The 14,839-nt window shown below is 42.9% G+C and overlaps 1 protein-coding gene across 1 annotated transcript in view; it reads left to right on the forward strand.

Annotated features, from left to right (window-relative positions):
• LOC134602977 (zinc metalloproteinase-disintegrin-like crotastatin) overlaps positions 1 to 4,750 on the forward strand; it is a 61,017-nt gene extending 56,267 nt beyond the window's left edge. Inside the window, exons 21-25 of the mRNA XM_063448507.1 lie at positions 552 to 620; positions 779 to 814; positions 957 to 986; positions 2,838 to 2,909; positions 3,605 to 4,750. Coding sequence (XP_063304577.1) covers positions 552 to 620; positions 779 to 814; positions 957 to 986; positions 2,838 to 2,909; positions 3,605 to 3,631 — 234 coding nt within the window. The 3' untranslated portion in view covers positions 3,632 to 4,750. The remainder of the gene's footprint in view (positions 1 to 551; positions 621 to 778; positions 815 to 956; positions 987 to 2,837; positions 2,910 to 3,604) is intronic.
• Positions 4,751 to 14,839: the final 10,089 nt, after the last annotated feature.

Raw genomic sequence — 14,839 nt, forward strand, 5'->3', positions numbered from 1 at the left:
TGCCCTTTGTAGGGTGTGTACAAGAAGTGAACCCTTTGTAGGGTGTGTACAAGGAGTGTGCCCTTTGTAGGGTGTGTACAAGGAGTGTCCCCTTTGTAGGGTGTGTACAATTTGCAAGGTGTGTATAAGGAGACTGTCCTTTGGATGGTGGGTATAAGGAGTGGGCCCTTTGGAGATTGTGTATAAAGAGCGTGCCCTTTATAGGGTTTGGAAAGGAGTGTAACCCATGGAGGGTGTTCTTTGGAAGTTGTGTACAATGATTGCGCCATTTGGAGGGTGTAATAAGGAGTGTGCCCTTAATAGGGTGTGTACAATAAGTGTACCATTTGGAGGCTGTGTACAAGGAGTGTGTCTGTAGGTAGAGTATTCAAGGCATCTACCCTTTGTGTAGATTTAGCAGTGTGGGAGAGTGAGATGTTTTGTATCTATAATGTATGAGGTGTTAGCTTTGCATGGGGGTAATAACACATAATATCCTAGTTTGTAGTTTTATGTGTTGGGTGAGTTAAGAGTGCTTGAAAGTAACACCATGTTGGTTTCTCCTCATACAGATGACTACCAGGAATCTCTTGCAAACCCCACCACCACCAACACCACCACAAAAGCCAACGGGGTCCCGTGTAAGTGTCTTTGCCACGGTTATGTTATTGCACCAACTATTTGTACGTCAGTATGCTTTTATTGTTGCTTCTACCTTACAATGTTGTTCCTGACCTTGAAAGATTGACAGTGTTTGGCTAAGCTGTTTATGACTGTGAATTGTTTACTTTCTTGACAGACGGCTGCAGGTTACCAGGGCCCTCAGTATTCTGTGGTAAGTATCATTCCTCATTGATGATTTTTGAGTTTTGTTTTATCCTATATTACTAAAAGTGTACTCAGTGCTGCACCATGTGAGTCTTTGCATTGTGGAAAAAAAAAATCTATATCACACTTTTTTTTTTTTTTTTTTTTAGGCATCAACAAAAGTTGTGTTTGAAAAAGAGGTATGATAATTAGCTTTGCAAATGAGTTGTACGAATGATTGTGTAAATATTAAGTTATTGCTGGTTGTAGACCAGTAGGTATATATTATTATTATTATTTTATTATTTATATAGCGCCATCAGACTCTGTAGCGCTGTACAATGGGTGGACTAACAGACATGTAATTGTAACCAGACAACTGGACCTACAGGAACAGAGAGGTGGAGGGCCCTGCTCAATGAGCTTACAGTCTAGAGCAGGGGCGTATTAGCCGCGAGGCAAACAAGGCATTTGCCTTGGGCGGCATTTTCCAGGGGGCGGCAAAAAACGCCGCCCCCAAATGCCCAGGGCAAATGCCTTGTTAGCCTTGCGGCTAACTGGGCTGCCGGTCGGGCTGCTGGGGTGGTTGCTGGGCAGGCGGCTGGCGAGGGAGCTCTTCCTCTGAGCTCTCTGCTCAGCTCCCTCGCGCGCCGCAGAGTGAGGCTGGGAGCCCGAAGATGACGTCATCTTCCGTCTCCCAGCCTCACTCTGCGGCGCGCGAGGGAGCTGAGCAGACAGCTCAGAGGAAGAGCTCCCTCGCCAGCCGCCCGCCCAGCAACCAGCCCAGCAGTCCGACCGGCAGCCCCACTAGACCCCAGGGAGGTAAAGAAACCCCCCCAGCATTCCCAAAGGTAAGGAGGCTGGGGGGGTAGGTTAAATTAATTATATATTATATTATATATATATATTATTATATATATATTATATATATATTATTATTATTATATATTATTATATATATATTATTATTATATATTATTATTATATATTATTATATATATATATTATTATATATATATTATATATATATATTATTATTATATATTATTATTATTATATATTATTATATATATAAATATTATTATATATATATTATATTATATATATATATTATTATATATTATATATATTATATTATATATATATTATTATATATTATATATATTATATTATATATATATTATTATATATTATATATATATTATATTATATATATATTATTATATATTATATATATTATATTATATATATATATTATTATATATTATATATATTATATTATATATATATATTATATATTATATATATTATATTATATATTATATTATATATATATTATTATATATTATATATATTATATTATATATATTATTATATATTATATTATATATATATTATTATATATTATATTATATATATTATATTATATTATATATATATTATATTATATATATATATTTATTATATTATATATATATTATATATTTATTATATTATATATATATATTATATATTTATTATATTATATATATATTATATTATATATTATATTATATATATATTATATTATATATTATATTATATATATATTATATTATATATTATATTATATATATTATATTATATATCAGAGAGTGTGTGTGTCTGACAGTGAGTGTGTGTGTCTGCTAGTGAGTGTGTGTGTGTCTGTTAGCTAGTGTATGCGTATCTGTCAGTGAATTTGTGTGTGTGTGTATTTAGAAGGCGGGACGGGGGCGGGGAGAAGGGTTGGGTGGGGGTGTCGCGCGGGGGCGCCTGAGTTTTGTCCTGCCTAGGGCAGCACAAAACCAGGATACACCACTGGTCTAGAGGGAGTGGGGTATAGTGACACAAAGGGTAAAAGTAGGGGTATGAAGTAGGTTGTTAGAAAAGTATTAATTGAGGGCTTAGTAGGTAATTTTTGACAGTTGCAGGGGAGGAGTCTACCATAGTCAGATTGTAGTATTGATGCTGAACTGCCATGTAGGTATATTTTTTGTAACTTATAATCAATCATCTTTTTTTCATTCTAGGAAATTAAAAAGCCAACTACTGCACCACCACCTATACCAACCAAACCAGCCCTTCCTCCTCAACTACCACAGGTATATTACATTTTGACACTCTCTTACATGTGTACAGTGATGGGCAGTTAGTAAGGCAATGTGGATCAAAGTCTTAAAGGAATTCAGTGCAGCTTCCAAATTCTGGGTTTGCAGTTCCAGTAGATCAGTTAACATACTAACTCATTCATTCAAGGAGAAGCAACTCATTCATTCAAGGATTAGTCAGATTGCCACTTTAGAGTAAAGATTGTTTTTCTTTCCATTTTTGGGTGGAGTTGTTTTATGCCTTTTTATGGATCAATAGCAGAAGCAGAGAATTGTGAAAGGTTGGACTTGGGTCTTTTCTCAACCTATACCACTTTGTAACAATGCAACAATAAAACGAATATTAAGTTTAAAATCAGTAGACGCACCTAGACACATTCAATTGGCAATTACTCGACTTTTAAACTATGTTCCACTTTCCAAATCCATAAACTGTAGAAAAAATGGAAACTGAATTGCAAAGATTGAGAAGCATTAACTAACTCCGCTATTGCCAAAGCTTGGTTATTATCGCCTATATTTTGCAATTTGGTTCCTAATTTACTGCAATTTGAAATTTAGTGATAAATCTTCCCAGTTATACCTCACATTGTGATCACTTACCCAGTTTAATTATGTTAACATCATACCAAGGAATATTGTTCTTATTTTTTGTAAAGTTAACATTTAATCTGATTCTCTCATTACAGGCACTGAAACCCCCTATTAAAGTCTAATGCAGCCCTGTGAAGCAGTGGGTAGAAAACGTTTTTAATTAGACCACTAAAGCTATGCATCGTTGTGATTGTATTTCAATCCTGTCTGTGGGGAGCAATGTGTGCGTGTGTGTTTTCCATCTCACTCTGTCTATCTAAACCCAGTGAACTCAAGTGAACGTTGATGTTCAGCACTAACCAATCTTGTAGGAAACTTTTCCCCACCCTCTAAACGCACAATATATACTTCTTTCATTCCATGATCTCTAAGGGCTAGAACATAATAGAGCTCCCAAGAATAAAAGCTGTATTTATGCCCCTCCCTACTAGCAACACCAAAAGCCCCCGCTCAACTGTGCCAGGTATTGAGGGCTTCTGCTGTAATCAGTGTGGAAGTGCATTGATGTCAATTTGACATACCCAGATTTAAACTTCATATAGGTTGTGGCAGACCGCCTGGTACCCCAACTGGGTACCTCTGTTCTACATTTGTTTGGCTCTATAACATGATCCGCTGCTTTCTTTCTCTATTTTGGTACTGCTTTATACTCTGAAAATACCACTGGAAATAATATGACTATGAATATACGACTCTTATGGATGAAGTACAGCACTACGGCATGAAATTACCTTATTGGTACATATTGAATTTACATTTTTCAGTGGTCTGATCCCTTTGGTGTTCATCCTCTGGTCATTGAAGGGTTTTTTTTTTGCTGACGTTTTGTGTATGTATAGCTTGTAAATATTATTTTAATAGACTTCTTAGCTGGTGTAATCTTTATAAGGAATGAATGAGGGGTGTGCATGGTGGGACGCGAATGAGTTCATACTGCATAAGAACACTTGAAACAAAAGCTCAAAGCACGGTTTTTCTTTTTCAAATAATTTCAACTTGGTTTTAATCACGATTTTTAAATTCTCTCCAGAGATCTATTTTTAACAAAGGTGTAATATTGAGCAGAGATGATATATGGTGAATGTTTTTATAGTTTTTACAAAATGTTTGTGCACTTTATGAAGCATTTCCTGAATAAAAAAAAGATCTGTTTGTAACATCTGTATCTCTGGACTTATTTGTGGATATAAAATATGGAAGATTTTCAATAAAGTGGGAATTCAAAGTGAATTCAAAATTAATTTCAAATTTAAGGTAAAAAAAATGGAACTGGAAACCTTCTCTTAGTCAGCATTGCTTTCAGGACTTTTTTTTTTTTTTTTTTTAATTCACACCTTTAGTAATGAACAAGACCATCTTACTTTACACCTGACAAAGTAGGGAGAGAGTTTTTCAAACACTTGAAATTGTGAGGTATATCTCAGACTGTGATGTGTGAGGACGACGGTTTGTACGTTTTATTTATTTTATTATTTTGTGCCACTTATTATATCATCATCATCAGGTGATGGTGAGCTTTGGGTACCAAGGAATTCTATTTATCAAATCATTTGGAAACAAACTGATAAAAACTGGAGTGCTTGAACTCATAGTATCACAGCACCCCACCCATTACAATATGCTATATTGTTCCTCGAGTGTTAATTTTATCCTTCATTCGGTCACACCATTTGAGTAGGAGTCCTTAAGTAATGCATTTAGTTAATGTCACGACAATCTATTAGGAATTACTAAGAATTCTTTACATGTCACAAAATGACAGGTAAGGGTAAATGTACTAATTTTGTCAAATTAATCTGTTACAGTCTATAGCCATATTGATGGTAGATATCACCTAAAAACTTTACTAACATTTAGCTCTCCGAACCCTAAATTCCTCCTAGCGCTAAACTTGAATCCTGAGAATAGCCTTAATCGATAGTTGCCAACATTTAAGAAAACATTCAGGGACTCTTTCTGTGTGTGAATGCTGGGTTGTATTCACAAATTAACACACACACACACGCATTTACATAGATAAACAAGAAGAGATGCACATTTAAAAAAAAAAAAATAAATTGACTGTAATAGATTGAATAGCAGTTAGTTGTCTGCCAGCGTGTGTGTGTCAGGCTAACAGCGTATACTGTGCCCACTTGCCCAGTGCCACCACTCACTCACTGGTGTCCCAATAGCTTGCATTTAACAAAAACAAAACTTTTTTGACTGTAATATAATAGCAGTCAGTTTCCTTCACTAGTGTGTGTTTCAGGGCCTGCCCAGTGCCACCACTCACTCACTGGTGTCACAATAGCTTGCATTTGACAAAAACAAAACTTTTTGGACTGTAATAATAAACTTTTTGGACTGTAATAATAGCAGTCAGTTTCCTTCATGAGTGTGCGTTTCAGGGGCTGCCAGAGCACCGAGTCACACCAGTGCAACTGATATCTGGTGTAACAGTAGTGTACATTTAAAAAAAAAAATACAATTTTGACTGTAATAGATTGAATAGCAGTTAGTCGTCTGCCAGCATGTGTGTCAGGCTCGCAGCGTATACTGTGCCCACTTGCCCAGTGCCACCACTCATATCTGGTGTCACAATAGCTTGCATTTAACAAAAAAAAACGTTTGCGTTTCAGGGCCTGCCAGGGCACAATGTCACACCAGTGCAACTCATATCTGGTGTAAAAGTAGTGTACATTTTAAAAAAAAAATACAATTTTGACTGTAATAGATTGAATAGCAGTTAGTCGTCTGCCAGCGTGTGTGTCAGGCTCACAACGTATACTGTGCCCACTTGCCCAGTGCCACCACTCACTCATATCTGGTGTCACAATAGCTTGCATTTAACAAAAAAAAACCTTTTTGGACTGTAATATAATAGCAGTCAGTTTCACAGTCAGACAGCATGCATCGGCACCCGGAGTCAGCCAGACAGCACGCCAATCAACGCATGCTGTTGCCACCACCAGAATGCCGTCATTGCAGAGCTCAGCAGTGTGGCATTTTTTTTGTGTGTCTGCCTCTGACAACAGCGATGCCATTTGCAACCTGTGCCAAAAGAAACTGAGTCGTGGGAAGTCCAACACCCACCTAGGTACAACTGCTTTGCGAAGGCACATGATCGCACATCACAAACGCCTATGGGATCAACACATGAGTACAAGCAGCACACAAACTCAAAGCCGCCATCCTCCTCCTGGTCCAGCATCTTCAGCCACGTCAACCACTGCTGTCCTCCTTGCCACCTCTCAACCATCCGCCCCTCCGTCTCTCGACTTGAGCAGTTCCTGCTCATCTGCCCACAGTCAGGTGTCTGTCAAGGACATGTTTGAGCGTAAGAAGCCAATGTCACAAAGTCACCCCCTTGCCCGGCATCTGACAGCTGGCTTGACTGAACTCTTAGCCTGCCAGCTTTTACCATACAAGCTGGTGGAGTCTGAGGCGTTCAAAAAATTTGTAGCTATTGGGACACCGCAGTGGAAGGTACCCGGCCGAAATTTCTTTGCACAAAAGGCAATCCCCAACCTGTACTCGATTGTGCAAAAGGAAGTAATGGCATGTCTGGCACACAGTGTTGGGGCAAGGGTCCATCTGACCACTGATACCTGGTCTGCAAAGCATGGTCAGGGCAGGTATATCACCTACACTGCGCATTGGGTAAACCTGCTGACGGAATATGTGGCTTTGCAGAGGAGTTGGTGACACCGCCACGACTTGCAGGCAGGCCTGCTGCCACCTCCTCTACTCCTCCTACTCCATCCTCTTCCATAACCTCCTCGGCTGAGTCCTCTTCTGCTGCTGCGTCTTGCTCCACATCAACGGCACCCCCCCAGCTCCCCAGGTACTGTTCCACATCCCGTATACGGCAGTGTCACGCCGTCTTGGGATTGACTTGCCTGAAAGCAGAGAGTCACACCGGACCAGCACTCCTGTCCGCCCTGAACGCACAGGTGGATCAGTGGCTGAATCCACACCAACTTGAGATCGGCAAAGTGGTTTGTGACAACGGAAGAAATTTGTTGGCGGCATTGCATTTGGGCAAGTTGACACATGTGCCGTGCATGGCACATGTGTGTAATCTGATCGTACAATGCTTTGTGCATAAGTACCCAGGCTTACAGGACGTCCTTAAGCAGGCCAGGAAGGTGTGTGGCCATTTCAGGCGTTCCTACACGGCCATGGCGCACTTTTCCGATATCCAGCGGCGAAACAACATGCCAGTGAGGCGCTTGATTTGCGACAGCCCGACACGTTGGAATTGAACACTCCTAATGTTCGACCGCCTGCGCCAACAAGAAAAAGCCGTTAACGAGTATTTGTTTGACCGGGGTGCTAGGGCAGCCTCTGCGGAGCTGGGATTTTTTTTGCCACGTTACTGGACGCTCATGCGCAATGCCTGTAGGCTCATGCGTCCTTTTGAGGAGGTGACAAACCTAGTCAGTCGCACCGAAGGCACCATCAGCGACATCATACTATTTGTTTTCTTCCTGGAGCGTGCCCTGCGAAGAGTGCTGGATCAGGCCGTAGATGAGCGTGAAGAGGAAGAGTTGTGGTCACCATCACCACCAGAAACAGCCTTATCAGCATCGCTTGCTAGACCTGCGGCAACGCTGGAAGAGGATTGTGAGGAAGAGGAGTCAGAGGAGGAATGTGGCTTTGAGGAGGAGGAGGAAGACCAACCACAACAGGCATCCCAAGGTGCTCGTTGTCACCTATCTGGTACCCGATGAACCCCTTGACTACTGGGTGTGCAGGCTTGACCTGTGGCCTGAGCTATCCCAATTTGCGATAGAACTTCTGGCCTGCCCCGCTTCAAGTGTCCTGTCAGAAAGGACCGTCAGTGCAGCAGGAGGTATTGTCACTGAGAAGAGAAGTCGCCTAGGTCAAAAAAGTCTAGATTACCTCACCTTTATTAAGATGAATGAGGGAAGGATTCCCGAAGGGACTGACAGTGGGCGATACATTCGACAAAAAAAGGCCTGATGAGGGGGACTACTTAACACACCACTCCTATCTGGTGGCACATTAGATTGCACGTGCAGTGCCCCATATTTGAAGTAGGAGGACCGACCAAGCATCTTTTTCCATCTCCCGCTTCCTAAAATCGATGCCTTATATACACGTCCCCTGATAGGGGACGTAACAGGGATTAAACTGATAGGAATGGTACTACTTAACACACCACTCCTATCTGGTGGCACATTAGATTGCACGCGCAGTGCCCCAAATTTGAAGTAGGAGGACCGACCAAGCATCTTTTTCCATCTCCCACTTCCTAAAATCGATGCCTAATATACACGTCCCCTGATAGGGGACGTAACAGGGATTAAACTGATAAGAATAGTACTACTTAACACACCACTCCTATCTGGTGACACATTAGATTGCACGTGCAGTGGCCCAAATTTGAAGTAGGAGGACCGACCAAGCATGTTTTTCCATCTCCCGCTTCCTAAAATCGATGCCTTATATACACGTCCCCTGATAGGGGACGTAACAGGGATTAAACTGATAGGAATGGTACTACTTAACACACCACTCCTATCTGGTGGCACATTAGATTGCACGCGCAGTGCCCCAAATTTGAAGTGTTAGGACCGATCAAGCATGTTTTTCCATCTCCCGCTTCCTAAAATCGATGCCTTATATACACGTCCCCTGATAGGGGATGTAACAGAATTAAACTGATAAGAATAGTACTACTGGGGGGCGGGGCCTGAGCAGAATGGAGGACAGACGTGCCACAGCAGAACTCCTCAACAAACAGGGAGATTAATGGCACATCCAGCCACACAAAGCCTACAAATGAAGCCCAAACTTGACTTACCTGACCCACGATGGGGCTGGGAACCAATGTGGCGGTCTGCACCCCACATGAAGCCTGTTAAAAGCACTCCTCACAGCATGGTGCCTGGCGCCGATCTCCCGGTCCGGGGTCGCATGGTGACTATGCCCAACAAGCAGGAGCCCCATTACTCCCCCCCCTGGACCGCCGGGGGTGATCGCGGTCCAATACAGAGAGGCAATCCCAGAACGGGGAGAGCACTTGATGAAGCCACCTTAACATACAGATTATACAGTGAGACACCCATCATGGCGACTGCCACGTGCCTCCCCGGCCCCACGGACCCAGACCAGGGACTATCACAAAAGTTGGATGCACTACTCACCAACTTCTGGCGCAAGATAGAGGGCAGAACGCAACCATCTACCTCCCACCAGCCACACAGGCACCCGATAAAGAGGCTGCCTCCACCTCGGAAAATCGGTCCAAAAGCCTCACCTGCAGGACAGGCCACATCATGGCGGCAGACCACGCTGCATAAGAGGCGGAAACGCTGCAGGAAACACCACCAGGGACACACTGCACAGAGGAGAAGCAGGACCCGACCTGCTCACCCGCCCCAACTGGCAATACTCGAGACCATAAGCCTACAACATTCCGCTCTGTTCCAGATCCCCCTCGTGATCGTTCAGAGAGAAGACAACATAGGGGCAATGGCAGCCTCACACCAACAAGGTGACCAGCTATGGCCCAACCACGACCCTCACACTGGGCCCATGTACCAAGCCTCCAGAATCGGAGTGGGATAATCACTATGGAATGCCATAAGGACTAATCACGCTCCGCGGTGCACAGAAGCAGGTTCAGTCCAAAACGCCCAAAGTTAACCCCCATTGAGTTAATTAAAGCTAGCCACTCTTATTTGTGTCCCAGTACCTTTTAAATGTTAATCCACAGCCTGTACCCACAAACCCCACTGGGCCTTTAAACCCTGTCTCACTCCCAGGATAACTCATTAAGCCCATCTACAAGCCTATTTTAAAGGGGCTATACTGCAAAGTTAAGCATGCTATCTATATAACTAAAATCTAAAAAACCTAATACATGGGAGCTTTCCCTCACCTAACAGCCCCCCTCCCCCCCCCCCCTATCTTGCAACCCCTCTCGGATATACCTAGTGGGTTGAAGCCTGTTTAAACATATCTTACGAAAAAGTGCATGTTCCTCATGTGTCATTTACTGCTTTAAACATGTTAAGTGATCCGTGCTCAGGCTGAGGTGACATATGGTTAGCCTATCTGTATAATTTTCCTTCATTGAAAACTAAAATGTTAATCTTTGTTAAAAATGTGCCTGTTCAACGAATGCCACAACATGTAATACAAATGACTGCTAACTTACCCTGATGTCGCTGTTGTGGCGCACCAAGGCTACTTGTTAATTTTGTGCACAACAAAAATAAAGAATTAAAAAAAAAAAAGAAAAGAATAGTACTACTTTGCACACCACTCCTATCTGGTGGCACATTAGATTGCACACGCAGTGCCCCAAATTTGAAGTAGGAGGACCAACCAAGCATGTTTTTCCATTTCCCGCTTCCTAAAATCGATGCCTTATATACACGTCCCCTGATAGGGGATGTAACAGGGATTAAACTGATAGGAATAGTACTACTTAAGACACCACTCCTATCTGGTGGCACATTAGATTGCACGCGCAGTGCCCCAAATTTGAAGTAGGAGGACCGACCAAGCATGTTTTTCCATCTCCCACTTCCTAAAATCGATGCCTTATATACACGTCCCTTGATAGGGGACGTAACAGGGATTAAACTGATAAGAATAGTACTACTTAACACACCTTATAATAACGCAGAGAGAGGCAACGCAGAGAGAGGAGTCTGAAGAAGAGGAGTCAGAGGAGGATGGTGGCTTTGAGGAGGTGGAAGACCAAACACAGCAGGCGTCCCAGGGGGCTTGTTGTCACCTTTCGGGGACCTTTGGTGTTGTACGTGGCTGGGTGGAGGAAGAGACCTTCAATGACATCAGTGAGGACAAGGAACGGGACATGGCTAGCTTGGTATCCAACCTTGTGCAAATGGGGAGTGTGCGGTTGTGCAAATGGACTGTTTGCGGTTGTTTGCGGTGCGTTAAACGGGGAGTTTGGTCTGTCACTGTGAAGCGGGCGTAACCCTTCCACTACCTGATCGATAAAACATCATACCTGATGTTTTAAAGCAGGTTATTCCAAACAATTTAGGAATGTTAGGTGATTTATGCCCTTTATGGATTAAAACCAGACTCTGCATCAACTATGTAATTTTCCATGGGAGTTTTGCCATGGATTCCCCTCCGGCATGCCACAGTCCAGGTGTTGGAAACAACTTTTCCATCACTATTGTGGCCAGAAAGAGTCCCTGTGGGTTTTAAAATTCACCTGCACATTGAAGTCTATGGCGGTTCGCCCGTTCGCGAACATTTGCGGAAGTTCGCGTTCGCCGTTCGCGAACCGAAAATTTTATGTTCGCGACATCACTACCTGGGTTACTTGGTGAGTGCAGTATCAAGTACGTCTCTACTAATAATGAAGTCTGCGACATCTGTTTTCAATGAAGACCACCAAAACGAGTGGATTGTATTTTGTTGAGTCTTTTTTCACACCCATGTGACCTGCAACTTTTGTGGAATGAAACAAAGTGAGAATTTCTTTTCTTTCCCTTTCTGCTACATACTATTTCTCAATGGGAATCTCTGTAGGAGCTTGGTCTTGGTAAGATTGTATTTTCTCTAACAATGGAAATAAGATAGTCATATGAGTCGCGACTATGATACACTCAGAAGGCAAGATGGGAAGATCACCTTCTGGTTTATCCTCCTGTGTTTTGAATTGTCGAGACAAGGTATCCTCCTTTTTATTACGGTAACCAGGTCTGTATATGATTAGAAAATTGAAATGGGAGAAAAAAAGAGACCAGTGTGCTTGAAGCACAGATAACCTTTTAGCTTTGGAAATATATGATGATCAAGCCCATCCATTCTCCTTGCACGGCCATCTGCTGAGACAGGTCCATAGGGTAGTAGTCAAAGAGAAAGCCGATGTCAAGTATAGGAGAAAACAGTATGAATGAGAAACAAGCCAAGGTCAGGAATACAGAGAGCGGCTAGACAAATAAACAAGCCAAAGTCGGTAACAAGAAATACAAAATTCAATAAAGCTTACTCTTGGGTAATCAAGAACCACAACAGGGCATCTTGCTATAGAAAGCACTGCCTTTATTTAGCCAGTGCACTGATACTATTGGTTGGCATCACCTTAAAGCGCCTACAGATCTTCTAGTGGTGGGATTCAGCTGGTTTGCATCTGTTCGCGCAAACCTGTTACTAATATATAACAAGTTTGCCGAACCGTCAGCAAAACTGGCCCCTGCCTAGAGTGCAGAAATCTCTTGTCAGACTGACAATGGATTTCTGCGGTCCCCTCGGTCTGCAGGCAGTGTGCGGCTCCATAAAGGAACTGCACGCAGCCAAATCAGCTTGGGTGCTCCTCCCCCTCATGCTCAGCGTAGAAGTGCCGGGTGTCACATGACTATCGGACAGCGAGAGGTCCCCTCCCCTGCCTGGACAGACAAACCAGTGGGGGGGAGCATATATCGTTAGGTGAGGGAACATGCTGCCTGCCACTTGGGGAAGGAGGGAGAGAGAGGCATATAGATAGAATGGGTATGGAGACATGCAGGTGGGAGCGACATGGAGGGGAGGGGGCATAATGGGAGGGGCAGAGACATGGATGTTAAGAGTAGGGGGGCATGGAGGAGAGGGAACATGGATGGAATGGGTAACGAGACATGGAGGGGAGGAGGGAGAGACATGGAGGGATGGGGGCATTAAGTGATGGGGACATAAATGGCTTTGGTGTGGGGAAGGGACATGGAGAAGAGGATAACATGGATAGAATTGGTAAGGGGACATGGAGGGGAGGAGGTAGAGACATGGATGGAAGGGCTAAGGGGACATGGAGGGGAGGGGGACATGGATGGGATTTGTTAAGGGAGCATGGAGGGGAGGGAGATATTGATGAGTAAGAGGACATGGAGGGGGGCATAGAGAGGAGGGGGGCATTGATGGAATTGGTAAGAAGACATGGAGGGGAGGAGGGAGAGACATGGGTGGAATGGGTAAGGGGGCATGTAAGGGAGGGGGACATTGATAGAATTGGTAAGGGCAAATGGAGGGGAGGAGAGAGAGCCATGGAAGGGAGGGGGCATGGAGAGGTGGAGGACATGGATGTAATTGGTAAGGGGAGTGGGACATGATGGAAGTTGTATAAGGACATTGAGGGGAGGAGGAAGAAACATGGAGGTAAAGAGTAGAGGGAATGGAGGGTAGGAGACATGAATGGAAGGAGTAGGGGGACATGGTCAGAGAGGCTGGTGGCAGAGAGATGGCACAGAGAGGCTGGTGACAGAGAGATGGTACAGGCAGACTGTTTGGGGGCACATGTGGCTCATTGGCATGATATACAAATGTTATGAATGTATTCCTCTTTGGCATGATATACCTAGTTTATGTATTTATTGCTCATTGCATGGTATACCAAATTTTTGTATTTACTGCTCATTGGGACATGGATGGAATTGGTAAGGGGACATGGAGGGGAGGAGGGAGAAACATTGAGGGAATGGAGACATAGATGGGATTGGTAAGGGGACATGGAGAAGAGAAGGGAGGGGACATGGATGAAAGTGGTAAGTGGACATGCACGTGTTTATGCATGTATGGGTTCCTGGTGGGGGGAAGGTGGAGTGTTGGACCCAGGCAACACAATGTCTTGGGACAGCCTTGTGGCATTGGAAACATACAAAAAGTCAGAACTGGCTACTAAAATGTTTGAATCCCACTACTGGGTACTTCTGCTCGTTCATGCCAGTCGATTTGGCACTTAGAGTTGCCCTGTTATGACGTTGGCGCAACTTTATACAAATGGATGTAAACGCATAGCCAGCAGACTGGTCTAGGGAGTCGACCTTTCGAACGTTATACTTTCGTCCATGTTCTAAAGTTTTAATTATTCGTTCACCAAGGCTATAATAATCCATAATTGTGTTATTTTAATTGTCAGTATTAACAGCTCTATAATGGTGTTCTTTTGCATACACATGTGCACACATGTTACTCTAGTTTTTAAAACCGTTTCAAATAAGACATTTAAAATACATACAAAATTTTAATGATGGGTAATTTTTAAGATTTGTCAATTGTAGAATGCATTGAGGTACAACTGCCAGCAGGTGGCAATCAAATCTGTTGTATACAATATGAAACTATATTTAAACACATTCCAAGTATCAAAATATAAAGCCATGGTACAAAGAAATTACCTTTATCTAGGTAGAAAAACAAAATCTCCGTTTTCATGAGTGGTGCAAACATGGAAAATGGCAGTCACCAATACAATATGCCTGCTGGTTCTACTGGTTTCCATGGTGATTGTCCCAATTTTAGTAATTTAGACCACTTTCCGAAACACAACATTTTTATACATAACCCACACTAATAAAACA

This window comes from Pelobates fuscus, chromosome 3, assembly GCF_036172605.1.
Source record: "Pelobates fuscus isolate aPelFus1 chromosome 3, aPelFus1.pri, whole genome shotgun sequence".
In the NCBI taxonomy this organism is placed as follows: domain Eukaryota; kingdom Metazoa; phylum Chordata; class Amphibia; order Anura; family Pelobatidae; genus Pelobates; species Pelobates fuscus.